Source organism: Annulohypoxylon maeteangense (genome assembly GCF_022496945.1).
Source record: "Annulohypoxylon maeteangense strain CBS 123835 unplaced genomic scaffold GGS22scaffold_16, whole genome shotgun sequence".
NCBI classification, from domain to species: domain Eukaryota; kingdom Fungi; phylum Ascomycota; class Sordariomycetes; order Xylariales; family Hypoxylaceae; genus Annulohypoxylon; species Annulohypoxylon maeteangense.
The window spans coordinates 315,404-335,394 of NW_025953263.1; the positions used below are offsets into that span (position 1 = coordinate 315,404).

At 47.9% G+C, this 19,991-nt stretch overlaps 7 protein-coding genes across 7 annotated transcripts; 3 read left to right on the forward strand and 4 right to left on the reverse strand.

The window, feature by feature from the left end:
* Positions 1-994: 994 nt before the first annotated feature.
* GGS22DRAFT_191354 (uncharacterized protein) lies at positions 995-2,110 on the reverse strand (the record flags this gene model as incomplete). The annotated part of the gene is made up of 1 exon (XM_047965108.1): positions 995-2,110. One exon carries the CDS (start codon positions 2,108-2,110, stop codon positions 995-997), a length of 1,116 nt encoding a protein of 371 aa, XP_047816018.1.
* A 2,566-nt stretch (positions 2,111-4,676) lies between these two features.
* On the forward strand, positions 4,677-5,918 carry GGS22DRAFT_48844 (uncharacterized protein). Its single transcript, XM_047967222.1, has 3 exons — positions 4,677-4,736; positions 4,837-5,138; positions 5,340-5,918. Exons 1-3 carry the CDS (start codon positions 4,726-4,728, stop codon positions 5,684-5,686), a joined length of 660 nt encoding a protein of 219 aa, XP_047816019.1. The 5' UTR covers positions 4,677-4,725; the 3' UTR covers positions 5,687-5,918.
* Positions 5,919-6,048: 130 nt separating this feature from the next.
* Positions 6,049-7,583, reverse strand: GGS22DRAFT_48848 (Phox-like protein). Its single transcript, XM_047967223.1, has 3 exons — positions 6,766-7,583; positions 6,525-6,703; positions 6,049-6,474 (listed from the first exon to the last, which is right to left on the reverse strand). Exons 1-3 carry the CDS (start codon positions 7,312-7,314, stop codon positions 6,411-6,413), a joined length of 792 nt encoding a protein of 263 aa, XP_047816020.1. The 5' UTR covers positions 7,315-7,583; the 3' UTR covers positions 6,049-6,410.
* A 613-nt stretch (positions 7,584-8,196) lies between these two features.
* On the reverse strand, positions 8,197-9,375 carry GGS22DRAFT_191357 (carbohydrate esterase family 15 protein; the record flags this gene model as incomplete). The annotated part of the gene is made up of 1 exon (XM_047965109.1): positions 8,197-9,375. One exon carries the CDS (start codon positions 9,373-9,375, stop codon positions 8,197-8,199), a length of 1,179 nt encoding a protein of 392 aa, XP_047816021.1.
* A 4,398-nt stretch (positions 9,376-13,773) lies between these two features.
* GGS22DRAFT_170414 (uncharacterized protein) lies at positions 13,774-15,375 on the forward strand. The gene is made up of 3 exons (XM_047962435.1): positions 13,774-14,214; positions 14,277-14,365; positions 14,429-15,375. Exons 1-3 carry the CDS (start codon positions 14,112-14,114, stop codon positions 14,819-14,821), a joined length of 585 nt encoding a protein of 194 aa, XP_047816022.1. The 5' UTR covers positions 13,774-14,111; the 3' UTR covers positions 14,822-15,375.
* Positions 15,376-16,095: 720 nt separating this feature from the next.
* Positions 16,096-17,978, forward strand: GGS22DRAFT_48875 (CDP-alcohol phosphatidyltransferase). The gene is made up of 4 exons (XM_047967224.1): positions 16,096-16,309; positions 16,400-16,509; positions 16,578-16,703; positions 16,772-17,978. Exons 1-4 carry the CDS (start codon positions 16,291-16,293, stop codon positions 17,789-17,791), a joined length of 1,275 nt encoding a protein of 424 aa, XP_047816023.1. The 5' UTR covers positions 16,096-16,290; the 3' UTR covers positions 17,792-17,978.
* Positions 17,979-18,468: 490 nt separating this feature from the next.
* Positions 18,469-19,987, reverse strand: GGS22DRAFT_48879 (uncharacterized protein). Its single transcript, XM_047967225.1, has 4 exons — positions 19,745-19,987; positions 19,486-19,687; positions 19,177-19,400; positions 18,469-18,572 (listed from the first exon to the last, which is right to left on the reverse strand). The coding sequence occupies exons 1-4, from the start codon at positions 19,885-19,887 to the stop codon at positions 18,539-18,541; spliced, it is 603 nt and encodes a 200-aa protein (XP_047816024.1). The 5' UTR covers positions 19,888-19,987; the 3' UTR covers positions 18,469-18,538.
* Between the last annotated feature and the right edge of the window lie 4 nt (positions 19,988-19,991).

Here is a 19,991-nt window from a genome sequence, read left to right on the forward strand (position 1 = left end):
ACACGTAAGTAGCGGGCAGGTATGTATTCGGGTCTACCGTCTTATGCACATCTAAGGTCGGTATCTCCTTCCATCTGAGGCTACTAAAGCTTATCCGTGCTTCATTGCCTCGTCTCGTTCTTTAGTTTAACCGTTCAATGTTGCTGGTAGACGGGTAAAGTTTAAACTTCGCAGAAACATTTCAACGTTCAATCTCGCATAGAGAGACGATCTTCTTAGATTCGGTTTTCGGGCTCTTCTATCTCAATTTTCATTTTGATATCCACTAAGCTGTTTCTCACATCAATCGAGGAAACACATATCAGACTCGAAATCGAGAGCCGCCATGTTTGCCGATCCCTCTATCCAAATGGGATCGACCCCATCTAAGCCGGCTGCTTCATATAGATACACATGATATCTGTTTTCGATCCGATGCTTATTATAATGCTACGGACCCTGATTTCTATGTTCGTCCCGCCTCCGGTGGAACCCCCACGAATACGCTAATACATGGGTCTCCCTGTGTCCGAAATCAATCTCGGCTTTCGATAATATCGAGGCTTTATCCGTTCATACATAGCAACAGCTAGCTAGGGATGCACCTAGGTAATTCGTGCTTTTCGAGCTATCGCAAGAATAATCCGAGCTCGAGTTCGTCATCTGCCGGCGCTATGATATTGTAGGTGCCTAGTAAGTTACTAGGAAGTATCTCCGAATTGCTACTTAGAGGTAGGTATGACTCTCGAGAACTTCACCAGACGCCGTCATTGCTTCTCAAGCAATTGCATTTAGCATTGACAATCGAAATTCTTTATATTAACCCTAACTACAAAGGCTATCCAAAAGCTTGAAACTTCAAGGTTCTTCCCCAGCTTACTATGGTTACGTTACATAGGCGGTTATGACCAGATCAACATTGAAACTCTTCCGGCTCTCCCATCGCCGGCCCCCCGTACAGCCAAGAGAAACAACACGTGATAATAAACAACCGGTGCATTCTGGAAATCATTTACTACGCTGAAGAGTCCCGGACACCCTTTGACGCATTTACCGCCGCTAGGACGATAGTCCGAATCCCATTGCTGTTGGCCTCGTCCTTAGAACGCCTCCACCTTGGGCCATCTGGTCTCAACGCCGCTATCCACTTCTTATCGTATGCATTGAGTGCGTTTCCGAGATCTTTCCACACATACATGTGGACCACGATCTTATCTTCGATCAGACTTATATGCATCCAGTTATCCGTGCAGCAGCGTTGGCAGTTGGTTGCGTGGCAGAGAGGGCCATTCGTGCTCTCCCACTGGGTTCTCGACTTGCTCTCCAACTCAATCACGCCGTTCTGTTTCTTAGTTCTGTACGTCACGTTTGCCTTCACGAGCCCTCGTGTTTCAACAAACTGGTATCTTCCGAAGCAGTGTTGGATGTGCGGGCAAGGCTGGAACGTCCACTCGTCTCGGGGGTACTCCAGGTAGACGGTTTCCTTTCCGAGTAAAGGATTTCGCTTCTTTGGTTGAATAGTGAATCGGATGACTTGCTGGACAAGAAAAGACTCGTTATACCAGTACGGGTTGGTCCAAAACTCGAAGTCGGGACGCCGTTTTCCATCTCCGAGCACGGTTCCGTTGCACGCCAGGGAATTCGCTCTTGCCTTCTGCAAGTCGGGCGACCCTGCAGTTCGAACCCAGTCGAGATGATAATATGCCAGAGCGTAGCGGATGGAAGCGTGAATAGGATCAAGCGGATCTGCGGTGGCATGATCCAGGTGGAGTGAAGACCATATACGGGTGCTTCGCTGTACTTCATCGTATTCGGGAACCTTAGGCGGCCCACGGAATCTTTCGATAATTCCGGGCTTCTTCTTGTTCGAGGGAACCCGCTTGTTCCAGGCGATTGCCATCCTCTCTGGATTATGGCGGGTGCATCCCTCTTCGGGTCCGTAAACGCACGGTTGGTTGCCAGCCCAACCCATAGAGCCTTCGACTTTGAAGGGGAATCCTAAGCAATTCGAACAAGGAGTTGGGATCTTCTTCTCAGATTCGTCGCGCAGGAACCTGGATTTGATACCGGGTTCCCTTCTTCTAGTAGCTGGACGACCGAAATCTGCTGGAATCCACATGTCTTTCCCCATTTTGAACGAGGTTTGAGCTTCTGACATGTTCCTAGCTATAAAGAACATGCCAATTAATTGAAACTTAGAGTTACGGTAGACTCGTAGAGTCAATTAAACTCATGCATAAATATTAGGCGACTCAACGGTTGTCAGGAGAGGAATGGAGAGGAGCAGACCAAACTGCCGTTTCCCTGGTTTAAATAGACCCGTCTAAAAGCTGTATAGCGCGTAGCCATGCGTATGAGTTTACAACTATGTCTGGTCTCAACTCTATATCTGCTCAAGATAGAGTTTTTACCTCTTCTACGGCACCGGAACTCCCCTATTAAGTGAGCCAGAAATGGAGCGACACTCGATAGAGTTTGGCTAGGGATACGAAACTTCGATAATCTAACCACTTTCCACTGAGCAGCTGACAGCTTCATGGGATCCGGAACAATCTATAAGTGCTAGCTACCCAACCCCACCTGGCCGGTTAAGCATTGACAACTGCTATAGTGTATCTTTGTGTTAGAAGATGCCCACGGTCGGATCTCACCTTATTTTCAAAATTGTACTAGGGATTGTGGAACGATCACAGAACTCAGAATCCTAGACACGGACGAGATGGCATGCCGTAGTTTGGCATGAAGAGAATTAAAATGAGGCATTTTCTATCTTATTCATACCCTCCACCACAGTCTGCGTGGCTAAGAACTACTGTCAACGAACTCCGGTAACTTATATCGTGTGTACTGGTTATGAAACAGAGCACAGTATATTGATGAAGCCTAATGGGTTGAGTAAGATTTTACTTGTCGGTTAGTTACATTCGCACATAACTTGATTTAATAAAAATAGTACTAAGTAGGTACTTATTACTTTTAATCCAGAGCACCTTGCCTATATAATTGAGGCCCTTTTCACATATCTTTTCTTTGCAGGAAGTCGTTGATGACACGATATAGCGATTCGGGCATCATGAATTTATTCATACTTAAGCCGTCGCGGTTATGGCCATTCAAAGAGCCTCCTCAGGTACGAAGTATCTATGTAGGCATTTTAAATCAAGCTGCCTGCCTAGATACTTCTAGGGCCATATTATGATTCCATTATCTGAGCCCGACGATCCATTTGCTTGCTTCTTAGGTTGCCTAAGCCCTCAAGCCTCTGCGTGGCGCACGCTTGCCAGAAGTAGGGAAATGAATTGCGGTTTTACACCACACTATGTCGCGGCAGCGAGGAAGTAACGCCGTCTCCATATTCCACTCCAAACCCCCATAAATACACGCACAGGAGAATGAAAAGAATTGAGTGGCTAGAGTTCGTTAGTGCAAGGGCGGGCAATATCCAAAATGAAATGAGAGCGACGGCGTCTTTGAATAAAGTTTCCCAAAAATGAGTGATAAACATGCCAAAGTAAAGAGCAATTGAAAACCAAAGCCTTGATGATCCCGAGATAATTAGCCCGCAGCCGCTTTGATGGTAGACGATCAACGCTAGGGTGTATGGCTTCTGAGCCCGATTTTAAGTGCCATCAGAAACTAATGACGTTGACCCCCTTAAGGCATGGACCCATGGGTCTGGGCTGAAAGAGAGTTTCTCTCAGGGAAGCTTGGAGGCTGCTCAAATCCCGCGGATTAGCTACGATTCCCGATTCCAAACCCCTAAATATAGGTAGTAGGAGTATCATTATAGGTAACTAAGCACGAATGTTAGCGAGGCAACTGTTTCCTTAGATATAGAGGAAAGGAGTATGACAGAACAATTTACAGAATTGTTACCACTACATTCGCACCCGTGCACTTAGATTCTGGCTGTCCTAGACGTAAAAGGGGTAAGAGCTACGGCAACAATTGATAGAATTATCACCAAGATTAGTATGACACTATTCCTAGGCAATTGATAGAAGTTGATTAAAATTAGTCATCTAATATCTAACTTCAAGAATGAAGAATGGAGTAAAAGGTCATCTATAATACCTAAGTCTAAGGATTTCATAGCCTATTTGCATCGACCCCTATTATATACTCGATTCTAGTGAACATCAATAGCCCGATTATGGTATGTAAGATATAAAAGATAACAATGGTATTAAATTAGCTAATAAGGCAATTGAGAGACTATAGCTACCTAAAATGGGTTTAACTTACTTAGGAGCGCGCCTAAACTAAACCTAATACTAAAGTAGAGCCGCATACAATCACACCAAGTTATAGATGGAGATGGCATCGTAGATTCGATTCTCGATGTAACCTCTTTGAGGTGAACTTGATCTGAATTTAAATATACGTTAACAAAAATGAAGAAACTGTGAACTTATGCTTACCAACTTATAAAGGTACAAAAAGAAACTAAACATATGGTTCCTCCCATAAATAGACTCAATAGGGGGTGCATTATGCATATACACAGGTTAAAGAAGGTATATCCCCGTTGTATGGATTAATGTAGCTTATAGTGTTAAATGGTTTCTATTGGCGAAACTAAGCAGCTAACGGGATGAGCACTACGTTTCACACCGCTTAGAAGGATAAAAGATAATTAGCCGCAGCTTGAAATCGTCTAGCCCGCAATTAAAAACTTGCATCAAACCACCACTTCCAACTCCAATTCACTATCGGCCCTTCAGTAAAGGCATTCGAAACGCAACCATGCTTCGCTGGTACGTAGGATGAATGTCACCTCGGCATATATTAATTGCCTTTCGATCATGATCTGGGATATTGGGGATGTATAGATGAGATACTAACTCGCCGTCGCAGGTACCAACGAAAGCTGGCCTCGCGGCCATTATTGACGCAGAGCGTCACCACTGCTGTGCTATTCGCAGTTGGCGACATCGCCGCCCAACAAGCCGTCGAGAAGAAGGGTTTGGAGAAGCACGAGATTGCCCGCACAGGCCGCATGTTCCTCTACGGTGGTGGTACGTTCGAGCTATATTCTATTCGTGCTTTTCGCGCTTTTTTGAGCTCATATCAGAGCTCAAACAATTTTCACTCGAGCTCACCGTTTCTTACTACACCTTACATACAGCTCACCTCCTTTTACCCCACATTGAGCTTGTGTGGGTCTCTTCCCTCAACAACACCCATTCCCCTTTTACCCCAAAACGCCCCCCTTTTCTATTTACTAGTCCGTTTCCCCACAACTTTCATACATACATACATACTACACCTCATGTACAACATCTCCCGTAGAACCCAACCACACAAGCCCCCCCCCCAAAATCCCCCCATGCGAGAAACCCAAACTAACCCCCCCCCAGCGGTCTTCGGCCCCGCAGCGACGACCTGGTACGGGATCCTACAACGGTCGATCCAGCTGCAGAACAAGAAAGTGGAGATGGTAGCGCGGGTGGCGGCGGACCAGCTGATCTTCGCGCCGACGTTCATCGGGATCTTCCTGTCGAGCATGGCCGTCATGGAGGGCGGCTCGCCCAAGGAGAAGCTGGCCAAGAGCTACGCCCCGGCGCTGCAGACGAACTACCTCATCTGGCCCTTCGTGCAGATGGCCAATTTCACCCTCGTCCCCCTCGAGCACCGCGTCCTCGTTGTGAATGTCGTTAGTATTGGGTGGAATTGCTATCTTAGCATGATTAATAGCCAGAAATGAGCTGGGACTTGGTCTGGTTTGACTGTTATGAGGGCAGGGAAGGTGGGGGATGGGTCTGAAGATGCTGCCGGGGTGGTGGTCGGGGCTTAGGATAGGATAGAAGGGGGGCGAAAATAAATGACGGCATTAGATGCAAAAACCAACATACCTCCGGGGCCGAGGGTTCGTAATGTGTATTATACACTCTTAGGATTCATCAGGGGGTTAAAGGGGTAGCCGCGGTGCATAGACGAGGCGTTTGTGACCGAGAGTTCTTGCGGAACCGGTTATTACTTTGGGGGTCGTCGTGTCTTTTGCCAGTCACGTTGTTTTTTTCTGGGTAAATTTCTCTTCGATCATTTGATTACTAGTTCTTGGTCACATCACATAGTTAGGTTACGACATAGATAGACTTGGTTTTTGGTCTAGAGGAAGCATATGTTCTCGTTCGATACAGAAAATTTTACATGAAATGGTCCTCTGTTTAGGTGGATTTACATATGAGGACTACTGAATTTCGGAGATAATACATTGAGGGTTTTATATGTACCACGAATGAAATGGTGAAGAAAAAATGCCCAAGACATGGTATGTCCAAATTCCATCTCCACATCCGAGTGTCATCTCGGGTACTTGGGCTACAAGCGATTGTGTTCATACAATATTAGCATTACTTCGTAACGTGCGTCAAAATCGTGCACTATCTCGTGCCGGTCATTCAAATTTGAGCTTGCTGTAAGTGGTGTCATGAAAAGAGAAATTCCTTCAAGACGGGGGATCCAGAGAACTCCGGGTTCAATAATACACAGCTGGTGACGGTTAACGAGTTTTCTGCTAGCAAAAGGTGATGATGACCTACTTCATGAAGTACTGCAGACCAGCTCGGCGCTTCTCCAAGAATCTAGGCCTAAATTTCGAAACGATGCTCTTGGGCGGCAATTCGGGCACGGCGGCCTCAAAGTTGGGAAACGTGCGTATCAGCCGCCATCGAAAGTCGTCGAATTCCGAGTATCGTTTCCGTATGTTTATGTAACTCCCCTGTAGAAGCTCGAGTCAGCCCATGCTCCCACCGCTCTTTAAGAGGCATCCAGAGGACTCACGCTCAATGTCCCCACTCTTATGTTCCAAACCACGAATGCTCCTATGTTGGTAGTACTGCCATTGACCGTCACGTAGTCCGTGATCTCAACGCTCTTGGCCCAACACGCACTCCCCCGATCGTCAAGTTCACTATTTTCGTTGTCTCGTAGCGTAATGCCGCCTGTGGGGATCGAATCGACGGACGTGCTCGATATCGCTCTCGTATGGTTCGAGTGGTTGTTCATCCAGTACGGCGGCGAGGTTATGGGTGACGTTACAGGCGAGATTATAGGCGAGGTATTGTTTGCGTTAGAGTCCGGTGTACTCATCTCTATCACACGACTTGATGATGGTGACGCAATGCTTGTCCTGGGATCTAATTGTAGCTGCGGCGTGTTCGGGGCTTCTGAATCTGTCTCGGTGTCTGTCTCGGTTGCGGGTGGAGATGGCGGTGGATTTAGACGCAATGTAGCCTGCGACAAGTTCTTGTGAATGCCTCCGTCTACTACGCCGTCCATTGCGTTATTTCCAATGGCGATTGGGACCCGGGTTTCTACTACCGACGCCATTTATCCATGTATGCGCGCGCGGCGCAGTTGTCTTCTCGAGGATGATGACGAATCGTGGAGTGTTGTCGGGACCAGCGAATGCGGTTGGCCAGAGCACGCTCTTAAATTAATGTGTAGATGCGAAATAACTCTCTCCAAAAATTGTCGTAAATCACAGGGCGAGAAAAGCAGAAAATCGCATACGAGATTGAATAGGTATAGTAAGCGATTGGAGGGGATAGAGACCAGCAAGTTTGAAGGTGAAGTTCTTTGAAAGTTTAGACCTGCGCTAGAGTTGAGTGTACAAAATTCAATTCCATAGCGTACCCGACCCTTGTACTTGTTTAGTTCAGCGCACAACGTGGGTAGGGGGTCGTTCGACGTGGGGAAGGTTTAAGGGAGTCAGAACAGCCCACGTAAACTTTCGGGGCTCGGCAATGACGATTGTTAGGTAGCAGGTACCTAACAAATCATTAGGTAAACCCTTATGTAAGCATTCCTGCTCTTTGCTTTTGACCTGTCGCTAGATTTTCAAACCCGAATCTTTTACTTCTTACGGACGAACCATCTCGAATAGTCTTTTCTTTGTGCCTAGTTGGTTGACCTGTCTCATTCCCCTAGGACTGTACCTGAGTAACGGATCTAAAGCTATCGGGTTCCTGCAGATAATAGGGTTTATAGTGGGATTACAACCACTAGACACCAAACTAGGACATACTGAGAAGGTAGGGCAGCACAGCTGTCATCGAATACAAGTGCTTCGCGGGGACATTTCATGGCTTCACGCAACAGTCATCCATGGATATAATCGACACTAGACAGGGGGGTGAGTCGGACAAGATGTGACACCCACATTCTTTTCTCGGGTCAAGCAACGATGTTACATATCCACTTCCTATTTACCTACGACAGCGTCTGAACAGCCCAGTCAATCCACTGACCGGCAAACCAAGTGAACTTTCCATCCGTCTTAATCACTTCAGTAGCCACATCAGCCTGGCCGAGGAGGAACTTGTTGAAGAAAGCCGCGACCTCCGGATTCTGTGAGCTGGGCATTGAACAGTGCGAATTCCCATGCGAAGCCTGCGACACCCCGAAGTTATCTTTCACCCCCAGGCTCTCGTACACCATGTGTGCGCCCACCGAACAGCCATACGTGCTAATGGGGCCGAGGTAATCAATCCCCGAGTTCTCAATGACCAACAACCCCCTCGGTGCCACAAGGGCCATCAGCATATGATGGTCATATGGCAACACCGTAGTGTCAGGGGCATACGTCGAAAACGCAGTCGCGAACCACGAATCCCCGTTGACGATCTGTGTGGCGTCTTCCGTCTTCGTCCCGTTCTTCTTGATATCCGCTACTATGCGCCAGCACCCAGGTCCGCCGCTCCCGCCTTCTTGCGGAATTGCGAGCGCGATCCGGTCGTCGAAAGCGCTAGCGATCAGGGCTCCTTTGCCGTTACGGGAACAGCCAGTTACGGCGAGGCGCTTGACGTCGATTTTTGTGGACTCGGGTCCGAGCTGTTCCAAAGCGTCGATGACCCGGCTTACGCCCCATGCCCAGGCTATCAACCCGCCGGCTGTGTGCGTAGAGCCGTACAAGTCGTAGAACTTCCCCTTGCCCCGCGGGTCGTCGGCCGCGACTTCGTGGTTCGGGTATGTTATAGTTGCGACGCCGGCGGGGACCGGGATCGATGTTCCTTCGTACGCGATTACGGCCGGGAAGGGGCCGGTCCCGCTAGGAAGTTTAATCGATACGGCAAATGACATGGATTTTCCGCCCTCGGAACTGACGATCGTGATTTTTCCGCTAGAGGCCGTGGCCGAGACAGTGGGTTTCGGCGGCTTTGGGCCAAGCTCGTAACGCTGGATCTGATCTCGGATTTCGGCTCGCTTACAGGCCCATTCATCTTTGGTAGCGAGGCGTTTCCCGTCCGCTAAGAGGAATGGGTCAGGGAGCTTGGGTGATTTCGGGTAGGTTGCGTTGGTGTCGACCGTGCATGTTGTTGGCGTGGGGGACACTTCCTGAGCCGCGACGAAACCCGCAAGGGTCCACAGTACGACTGAAAGGGACTTCATCATGGAAGTTCTTATTATCAAGATATGATTAATTGTCCGACGGGAACGGTTGAGTCCCTAGTCGTGATATCCGTCCTAACCGGGAAACGTTCCTATTTGTATAGACGTGACGACTACCGGTAACAGACATCGCCACTCATATCTTAATTACAAAATCTATCGGAGCCGATTTAATGAGATGCAATATCGGTGAAACCAATGGGCTTCCAGGAATGAAAATATACTAACCTTCTAGACTATGTAGGGTGTATTAGAACATTATCCTGCAAAAATAACCAAAACCTACCAGTCCTAAAATTCATCAGATTCTGGGTCTATATCCTATATCCAGACTAATTTTATCTCATTAGATGAACGGAAGCTTCACGATTGGTGGAGAAATTTGATGATTCCAAGATGAAGTTTGGGCACGAGGCTGAAAAATGATAGCCGATAGCCCACCGGGCTTTACAGGCTATATCGGTTTCAAGCTTACCTTATACAAAGGCTCCGTTCTCCATGTTGAAAAAGGAGTAATCACTTCCTAATGGTATAGGGGAAAAAGAAGAAACACATTTTCTATAATGCGATTACCAACCATGACTCTTCTTATCGCCTTCTCTCGCGCCTTCGGGCTTATACTCTTAAGCTTGCGCTTGTTAATCATATCGGTAGCTACTGAAGAGGTAACATTGGCTCAACTCAGTTAAGATACCATGTGGCGATTCTCGCGCTCATCGACTGGATTTGACAAACTACCTAGGTAGTTTATGACAGCCGCCTAGATATTTTTAGGGATAGCCTGATGGTGTTCAACTTTTTACGGTTAATGGCTTCGTCGGTAATTCGAAAAATTGCCGACTAATCCGCCAAATCTAACTTTAGGTGTGGTATCGATGGAAGATAATAATAAGCACTGAGGATGAGAGCAGGTCGTGGAGGAGATCCAAAAGTACCAGAGGTGCGTATACACGAAGTATGCAACTGACTTTTGCACATCTCCCGAGAAGACCTGCGACACAAGATAACGATTTTCTCGTCGTCGGCGAATCTGTCTGATCCGGTCAGGATTACCAAGGAGAGCCTTCGCCTTATTATTCGACGCGCAGTTCCTATTTTGGGACAATATATCTAGCTGGCTTCAGAAGGATATATCATAAAGCATGATGGTGCCCCAATCCTTCCCCATCGGATATGGCCTGGATGGGCGAGACAAGTTATCCCTATCCACGTATTTCAACAGCTGATGAAGTTGAATTGTTTCGGAATGGCGAGTGACAAGGACGCATCAAGAAGGGTGTGCCTAACCGTCAACTCCGTTGGGATAAGGCTGCGCGTCAACTGGGCGAATGAAGGGTGATAGAACGGCAAGCTTTGGGCAGACAGTAAAACCTGAATCACCGGTTCACTGGGCGATGCTTCTCAGATATGGCTGTTGGCTAATCGATCCGAAAGCTGAAAATAGCAAGCTATCCATCGTTGTATATCACACCGCTAGGTAGCTAATAATACGATTAGCTTCGCTGTTTTGAGTACTGGAAAAGTTCCTGCAGCAGACAACGGTAGTCCTGCTAACACGACCTCGTTCCCGTCCAAGGAACGAGGTGTCTTTTATTGTCTTGCCCCTATTGTCCGTCCCAAGACAGTGTCGCTGGGCCGAATTATCATTCTGCCATAGCAACAAGTTTTACGACTGCAGGGGCAACATTGACAACAAAATAGTAAATAATCTCACTCAAACACTGGGAAATATTCCTGATATGGGAGGCAGAAAGAAGTGATTATGTAAGTAAATTAAGTAATCATTTTGATCTTATGATTTCTTTCTGTTGCGTAGATAGCGCCACAGCGCCAGGTGGTTGGTTGATTTATCTTAATAATCATGCAGTCGTGCTGACATAACACCCTTTCTGAAACTTACCTAGGATAAACGTGCGAATATATCCAATAATAAATAAACTGTTTAGACAACTTGATCCTTTGAAATGTTTGGACATCATACGTGATTGTTAGAATACTTCTTTCCTTGGGTTGTAAAGTTGCATTAGGGGTCTTTCGAAACACCGTGGACGAAACCAATGCAACCAACCCTCCGAATAAAGTGAAAATACGAAGTACGATAAATGATATGCCGTGAGCTTTATGAAATAAGAACCTTTGCATGGCGTGTCTTATGTCGATCCGTCGAATTGAGACTGCTGCATTAGCTGCTCAGGTACCTACTTCGTATAGGCTGACATTTCTCCAAAGGCTATCGTGAGAGCACGAGGTAAGAAGCGGTCAGGATATGTTCTCTCTCAGGTCTGAAAACAGACGGACCTACGGAGATCCTGCAGTATGCACCGGGAGGTACGGTTGCGGGTGATGTTGTAAGATCCGCCGCAGCATCGGCGTTATTCCGTCGTACTGTGCGAGGATACTTGGAGATATCTAGGTATCTATGTGTTCGACTTCATGTACGTGCGCCGATGTGTGGCATTTGCTTCATATTGTTTGATCTTTCACGTATTCTCTCATCATCTATATTCCGTGATACATATTATCTAGATGCGGAAACCAAAGTTCCGAGAAACTTGAAATGACGGTGACGGTGACGTCTGAGAAGATTGCCCAGATAGAATGGTCAAACCACTGGGCACCGAAGAGGGGCTGGAAACTTACATATGGGCATTTGTGGATGCAGGTTGCTATTCCGACGCAGAGGAATGCGCACTGTCTACATCCATCATACCGATCGAATCCAGCAGCGGAAACCCGCTAGAGACCTGCCCAACTTGGGATATACGCTGTAGGCTGTACTATGTAGCAGATGCCATTGCAGATAGAACCACGGAATTGACGTTGGAGAAAACAAAATAATAATAACAGAGGCTGGGACTTATCAAACATCGTTGTTTAATATCAGCTAATAATGCGGGGGACTTCGGCGGTTTGATTGGAAATACAACGAAAGACCTTGATTAAGACTTCTAAAAACCAGGCTCCCGTGTCTCATACTAGTATCTAAGAGCGTTTGCTCGTTGCGGGGTCGAAATAGTGGCATTCCTTTCGCTACGGAGGTTACGTCGGTAGGTGTTGAAATCCGTCATACCTCCTAGGGAACCTGATCGCGACGGGGTTAGCGACGGTTAGCTACAGCTATCCCTACCTGTAGGTATTGCACCTAGGCAGTTTCCAGGCAGTTGGCATCGTCATACATAACAATACTAACACAACATCGAACGGAGAATTACTTGACTTCGTTAAGTGCGTGCAGCGTTAGAATATGAGATAATGAGAACATGGCCGTCAACTCCACACACATAACGTTTAAGCGAAGGTGAAAATACTTGGTAGGTCCCATGCGATATCACGCAGCGACGCTTCGGGATTCTGCAGTCCAACCATCCTGGCCTGCAATACGAGGATTGATGCCTCCTGATAGCAGGCTAAGAACGCTAGCCAACGCCGGAGGCGCGGCAAGACGAGGGCCATGGCAGCAGGTAAGAAAAGTCGCTTTCCCCAAATGGAATCTGATGCTACTCTCGCCCAATGAGAATCTCCACAGGCCTCTTTCGAGCGTAGATACCCGTGGGGGATCCATCCCAAGAATGCGCTAGAAGACCCTACATAACAACACCTTTGGGTTCTGGCTGATAATAGCTGACTTCCAGTGGAATATGGATCATAAATGGATGGATGTCTTCTGAGTGAGACGCCCGTATTGTGAACGATGTCGAATCGACATTGGGTGATTGATGAACCAAGTCGATGGATATCGGACGATGAATGCAGATGATCGACAGTAACTTTGCCGCAAGCTGATCTAGACTGAATCCGCACTCGGTTTATTATTTTGAGTGAAACATCGCAAACATACGGGATATATTTTTTTATGCATCCATTTTGCATTTTGCACTTTGCATTTGGCATTTGGCAGGTAGCACGCCAACGATTCCTGTGCTTCCTGAGGCTCTGAGACTAAACCGGGGCTTTACATTAGCGTGCTGGTGAGACCCTGTCCGGACTTTTTACAGGGAAGTTTGGGGGCGTATTTTGGGTGACATTAAGAGAGATCGGCTTGGAGCTGGGAAGGCGAGTTCTAGAGTCTTCGTCCAGTTTAGCAGTAGCTACAGTACCTCGTTTAAGCCAAGGTTTTTAAGCCTTTAGGTTTTAACGGGAATGCCTCGTATGCGTATACCTATATTTACCTAGTATGCGAAAACGAAGCCAATGACGCCGATGACATATGTAAGAAAGTGCAACTCTCGCTAATATGTACATTCGGTACAAATAGGTAGGTCGATAGAGTTCGGTAATCCCTGTCCAACAGATAGAAGGTAGCCACTAATAAGCCGAGCTGAGAGCCTGGAGGTCTTAAGATAGCGCTGAGACCATCACCGGACAGGGTATATCTCCTTTATTTTTCATTACCGGTTATGTACCCCATACAGTACAATATCAAATATACAATATGTAGCTCTACCCCCGGTCCGTCCATCTTCGAGCTCTTCCAGATCTTCCTCTTCTCTCAACATTCCTGTCGTTCCCCCTTCGTATCCTAGTGACTGTTTTCTCTCGTTTTAAACTCGGTCGGCCTGTGAATTCTTCACTTCTTTACTTCTAATATTTATACCCGAACCTACCTAATTCTTTATATTGTATATCATCTTTAATACTTCACGGCCGTTCTAATAATATCAAGGGGTGTGATCAACTGTACCTAACAACCTCGACTTAATTATCCATAACCATACATACCTAATTCCAACATCACGATGCTTTCGATAAGGAATATCTTGGCTGCGGCCGTCGTCCTCGTCTCGTCCGCCCGAGCTGACTATGTCATTGACCCCAACAGTGTGTCATTGACCAACAGAAGTAGGTCCTACCACAGCTTGTCAAACGTATCTCAACCCAGTGATACCTAACACGATATCCAGACAATTGGTGCCAATCTGAGAAGAGCACGTGCCCGTTGATCTGCCAGCAGACAACCCCCGGAACTACCTTAGTCAACGACTGTGACCCGGTAAGTTTTCTGCATCGAACAGCAGGCTTGACGATCTTTATGAGCTAACTCTCCGCCCGCTAGAAAACTCTGACTTACGGCTGCATCTGCGGAGACCAGCTGCAACCCAACGTATCAGAATACTCGCTCACGCTCCCCTACTTTGTCTGCCAAGAATGGGGAAACCAGTGCGTGAAGAACTGTGGACAGGACAACACATGTTCCAGCTCTTGCCGAGAGGACCACCCTTGTGGTGCTCTGCACCCGACGAGACCTAACACGACGTCGACCGCAAGCTCTTCGGCGACAGCGACGGGTGCGACTGCTACCGACTCCAATGCTGTATTCACCGGCTTGGCTGGTAGCAGCAGCGACTCCAACAATAACAACGCCGCATTCCGCGTTGGTGCGAGCGATGGCATGTTCGGCTTCGTTATACTTGCAGCCAGTGTCAGTCTGGGTGTATTCCTGCTATAAGGTAGAAAGGATGAAATAATTCCTTCGACCTTTAAGTGATGCTGCTTCGGGTATTGATCACGGGGACGATGCTAGACGATTCTCGATTCCCGACGAAGACGCCGTGGCCGGGGTGACGGGCATATTCACCACGCACGCTGTTCTTGCAGTGCAGCACTATCACGAGCTTTATCAAATGTGGAAGGGGGTGACGACGACGACTCATTTACATATCAGTATGATTGCCTAGATGCAATACCATATACTGATCTAATATCATACGGAGCATAGGAGCTTGGGATTTGAATTTGGGAAAGCCTCGAATTTGGTTAACGGGGAACGTAGATGGAGAATTCGGGTACATATTTGCCGTACAGCAAACTCACCTTACAAAACGATGTCCACACGAAGGACGCTTGAGCAATGAGGCTCAGAATTAATAATTGAATCGTATGAAGATTTGGTCTATTACGAAGACCTAACTCGTATCTATTCTTGTCTTTTTCGCCTTTCGCACGTGAGAATAAAAGTGATGTTTAAGTTACGATCCCTTACGTGTACTAATCATTCGGTAGATTCGATTAATATGGTAAGTACAGCGTGCATGCGCTGTAGTAGGAACTTTAAAGTTCTGAGCTAGATGCTAGAATCGTTCCACAACATGAAATAGTTCTGACTTAAATATCGGTTATTGAGTAGGGATTTTGTAATGAAGTATTTAATTTCACATGTCAGCTAGTAAGCTAAGCTCACCTATTGAACAGAGCTTTATAAATTTATAAACCTATCTTGATTGATGGGATTTTATTCCTTGTGTTTGGTCAAGTCTTTAAACTATTACAAGGTCTAGACGGAACCTGCCAAAAGAGACTGAAAAAAAAAGGGGCATCGTCGCGAAATGGTGTAATTTGATAGGTCATTTTAAAAATCCGCGTTCTCGGATTCTGCACCCTATTTACGTATTTTGCATGTGGGACCGCAGAGAGAACCCAGGACGAAAATCATGGCCCCACTATAGAGATTTCCTCCCACCTGTGACCTCTACCATTTACAGTAACCACTACACCGACTTGCCGACTTTCCCTATACAACCTTCATGACACAGTTGTACCACTCGCTACCATTCACCATCAACCTACCTAGCAGCCTAGTACACACTTGTCTGAAGGATCTCGTCTGCCTAATAGAGCTATCTCATGGAGTCGATCACGTCAACTAGCAGTTAGTTTACCGTGGGAATGATATTTTCTCCAAGTCGCAAGTTGACAAGCTTCGTCTATCTGAGATCCTAAGATCTAAAGATCCAGGAAACCGGCGCAGTCAAATAAAAGTTCCACGGTAGCCAACCTGCATCGACACTACCTTACTATCCCGCCGATTTTTACCGAGTCCTTGCTAGCTCCCACTTCTCTGCATCCTCTGCATCTGACCTGATCGCGAACGATACGCTACTTTTTTTTCTACGGAGCGGAGAGAGCTAACCTTTCACGATGGCCCCGAACAATAGTAGTATGTAGAAGGGTAGAAGGATCTTAGTACCCCGTGCCCGATCCCTCCAATGTGGTTCGTCCAGCTCTAACCAGCCTTGTATCCATATAGAAACTGCCGTTGCCGAGTGCATCTCGGACGACGCCCTCATCCACCTAAAATCCTACAAATACTCCGCTGTCGACAAGTCGCCGGTATCGAATTATATCCTTCGTCCATACGTACGTCCCAAGCTCCCGCAGCCATCCTAATACCATAGAAATATAGTGCTAAGACTTACTCGGCTTAGTGGAATGCCTTCGTCGAGCTTCTGCCGTTATGGCTAGCTCCCAACATGGTGACCCTGATAGGGTTCTGCTTTATTCTAGTAAATATCGCTTTACTGGTCATAGTTATGCCAGATTTAGTCGGACCGGTATGTCATAAGCTTCAATAATGTGAACTTGTCAGTCGCACTTAGACTGACGACTTGGTGATCTTTAGGGCCCGTCATGGCTGTACCTTAGCTTTGCTTTCGGCCTTTTTATGTACCAGACCATGGACAACATCGATGGAAAGCAGGCGAGACGGACAGGTACCTCGAGCGGCCTGGGCGAGTTATTCGACCACGGCATCGACTCCCTGAACTGCACACTCGGTAGCTTGTTGGAGACGGCCGCGATGGCGTTGGGAACTTCGAAGTCCGGTGTCTTCACCGCTCTATGTCCTTGCCTACCTATGTTCTTTTCAACTTGGGAAACATACCATACGCACACGCTATACCTAGGTTACGTCAACGGCCCCACCGAAGGCCTCCTGATCGCGTGCAGTTTGATGGCGATTTCCGGCATCTACGGACCCGGTATCTGGACAGAGCGCATTGTGGATATCGTAGGAAAGAACTACCTCTTCGGCTACGATGAGCTCGTAGGCGACCACTCGATCCGGGACATCTGGATCCTCATAATCGTCGGATCTCTAGTCTTCGGCCACATGCCATTCTGCGTCCTCAACGTCGTCAAGGCGCGCCGACGGAACAAGCTCCCCGTGCTCCCCGTCTTCCTCGAATGGATCCCCATGGGCGTCTACACCTTCTCGATCGGCGCATGGCTGTACTCCCCGCACTCGACCCTGATGCGCGAGAACCACCTCGTGCTCTTCTGCCTAACCATGTCCCTCGTCTTCGGGCGCATGACAACAAAGATGATCCTCGCACACCTAACACGCCAGCCCTTCCCGTACTGGACCGTGATGCTCGTGCCCCTCGTCGGCGGCGCCGTCATCGGCAACCTGCCGCGCTTCGGCCTCCCCGCCATCACCGCCGACCTCGAGCACTACTACCTCTGGGCGTACTTCGTCTTCGCCTTCGTCGTCTACTCCCGCTGGGCCTACCTCGTCACAACCAGCATCTGCAACTTCCTCGGCATAAACTGCCTCACCATCCCCCTCGACAAACAGCTCGAGAATAAACGCAAGCTAGGCCTGCTTAATGGAGATGGCGCGAATGGGAAGAAGTCTCAGTAGGCTAGATGTGTGTGCGTGTGCGTGTGCGTGCGGAGATATGCTTCGTTGTACGATTCTGGAAATACACGATCCCCCTTTTACTTACAGGGACCCCCCCTCACAAAAAAACGCGGCCCTTCTGTATTCATGGATACACACATGGCTAAACCAGTCGGGAGGTTTTTTTTGGGAGCCCTTTTTTACGTTGTTTTAATAGAGCCCGAAGAGAAGAAAAAAATGGTCGGACGGACCTGGCTAGGAATAGATACTTCGCTGTACGTATTGGCTAGGGAAGCCGGGGAGCTACGATTATCACGGTCAGGATGATGGGTGGTGGCATTGACTGTCTAATTAGATGAAAGAAAGGGGAGAAAATATGCAGGAAGAAGGGGGAGATGATGGTGGTGGTGGTAGTGGTATGGATCTCTTCTCATCGCGTTATGGTTGATGGATCAGGGACCTGCTCAGGCATAGATAGACATGTATGTGTATCATTAATGAGGCGCGTGCTCCATTGTCGTGATGGGGTATGCGGAATAAAGAGAAATGACATGAAGAAACTTTTTAGTATCGGTGGGATTTTGGTTGTGGTGTTATGTGATTCTTTCTCTTGTTGCGAGGGAGGATGATGCTGGAATTCAGTTGACCCTAATGTTCCACTTTTATACCACGGGTGAAATTTGGTGATGACATGTACACAAGCAGAACGGTCAAAACACAATACGCCGTTTCAAGTAGCCTGTTATACATTTCTTTTCTTTCGTTTCGTTATCTTCTCGTTTTATCTACACCTTTTCCCATCCTCCCCCTTTCCACCTAGGCAAACCGAGCCGAGCCGAGCCGGTCCCAAGTCCAGTGCTGGCGCCGCAAGCACAGCCATGTTATGTCATGCCACATCATGCGCCCTAGACTAAAGTACACAGGTAGACTTAACAAGAAGTCTCTCCGCCTAGCCCGTAACAGCCTGTCTCCCCTACATCCGTTGAGAAATAGAGAAATACGACCCCATCACAGCCTATCGCTCGCCGGCTAGCCGACGGCTCTGGACCTCGCCGAGAGCCTTGGTGCCGCTGAGGAAGGTGACGGTGCTGATGACGCCGACGACGGGGAGGAGCTGGAAGAGGTTCCACGTGGCGTAGTATAGGTAAAAGACGGCCTCCATGGCGACGAGGGAGCCGAAGAAGACGCCGTGCGCGACGGGGGCTTTGCTGAGGGCTTTGGGGAGGTGCGAGATGTTGGCGCCGTAGACGGTCCACTGTTTGTAGGTTTTGTTAGTGAGGGTATTTTATATAGGGGGATAAGAGAGTTAGGGTAGGGAGGAATAGAGGTAGGTGTTACTTACGGCAACGAAGAGACCTGGGACCGTGGCTAGGATGGCGAGGAGGAAGACGATTGATATTATCTTCGGGGGACTCTTGGCGTCGGCTTTGAAGATGTGGTGGATCTCGTGCTGCTTGCCGTAGCGGAGAGGCTTCTCGTACGAGACGGGCGCGGCGATCGGGTCCCGGGTTAGCTGCACGTCGAAGATGTCCTTCTGGAAGCCTGGGGACGAGCCGAATGAGGCGATCACGAGGGAGGCTTTGAGAGGCGTGTTTGAGGTGGCGAGTTGGGTTGGGAGATCGCTCTGCTTCTGTGGGAGGTGTTAGAGAATATATTTAGGTATATAGTGCGTAATTGCATGTGCGATAGACAAGAGGAAGGAGTTATTAACGTACAATCTCAACAGTCGCCTTTCCGCTATCTTTCACGGTCAGGGGAAACGGGGCCTCGAGGCCGGAGGTAGGTTCGCGGAAGACGATGAATGCCTGGTGCGCACGCTTGCCCTTGCCATTCTCTTGCGTCTTAAGCTTAAGCTTGAATGTGTCGGACGTGTCGAAGTTCACGGGTTTCGAGAGGAAAGGAGATTTGCCGTCGAATCTAGCATGTATTTGTTAGCACCTAGAACATCTATTAATCTTCACCTGCTAAACATACTCTCGAACATCCTTCTCTTTGCTGCCACCAGGTTTCTTTCCGCTCACTGTGAGCTTGGCATCGTCAAACCCCCACGACGAAGCTGCCTGAGCCGCGCCAGCAGCCAGGAGCAAGGGCGTAACGAATGATTGTAAGAATCGCATAGTCGGGCTGTCGTTGCTTTGTTTTGGTGCAATGGCAACTTGGAATTGGGTTTCAACTTTCGAGATCCGAGATGCAATTGCGAACTGCGCGAAGCTTAGATCAA

Coding starts and splice junctions, on each gene's coding strand:
- GGS22DRAFT_48844 (XM_047967222.1), top strand. Junction 5,139..5,339: donor TTACCCCACATTGAGCTTGT/GTGGGTCTCTTC, acceptor ACCCCCCCCCAG/CGGTCTTCGGCCCCGCAGCG.
- GGS22DRAFT_48848 (XM_047967223.1), bottom strand. CDS start 7,314: ATGGCGTCGGTAGTAGAAACCCGGGTCCCAATCGCCATTGGAAATAAC. Junction 6,704..6,765: donor TAAGAGTGGGGACATTGAGC/GTGAGTCCTCTG, acceptor GAGCTTCTACAG/GGGAGTTACATAAACATACG. Junction 6,475..6,524: donor GGTCTGCAGTACTTCATGAA/GTAGGTCATCAT, acceptor AACCGTCACCAG/CTGTGTATTATTGAACCCGG.
- GGS22DRAFT_170414 (XM_047962435.1), top strand. CDS start 14,112: ATGCTTTCGATAAGGAATATCTTGGCTGCGGCCGTCGTCCTCGTCTCG. Junction 14,215..14,276: donor TGTGTCATTGACCAACAGAA/GTAGGTCCTACC, acceptor CACGATATCCAG/ACAATTGGTGCCAATCTGAG. Junction 14,366..14,428: donor TAGTCAACGACTGTGACCCG/GTAAGTTTTCTG, acceptor TCCGCCCGCTAG/AAAACTCTGACTTACGGCTG.
- GGS22DRAFT_48875 (XM_047967224.1), top strand. Junction 16,510..16,577: donor ATTATATCCTTCGTCCATAC/GTACGTCCCAAG, acceptor TACTCGGCTTAG/TGGAATGCCTTCGTCGAGCT. Junction 16,704..16,771: donor TGCCAGATTTAGTCGGACCG/GTATGTCATAAG, acceptor GGTGATCTTTAG/GGCCCGTCATGGCTGTACCT.
- GGS22DRAFT_48879 (XM_047967225.1), bottom strand. CDS start 19,887: ATGCGATTCTTACAATCATTCGTTACGCCCTTGCTCCTGGCTGCTGGC. Junction 19,688..19,744: donor AAAGAGAAGGATGTTCGAGA/GTATGTTTAGCA, acceptor AATACATGCTAG/ATTCGACGGCAAATCTCCTT. Junction 18,573..19,176: donor GCCGACGCCAAGAGTCCCCC/GAAGATAATATC, acceptor GGAAAGGGGGAG/GATGGGAAAAGGTGTAGATA.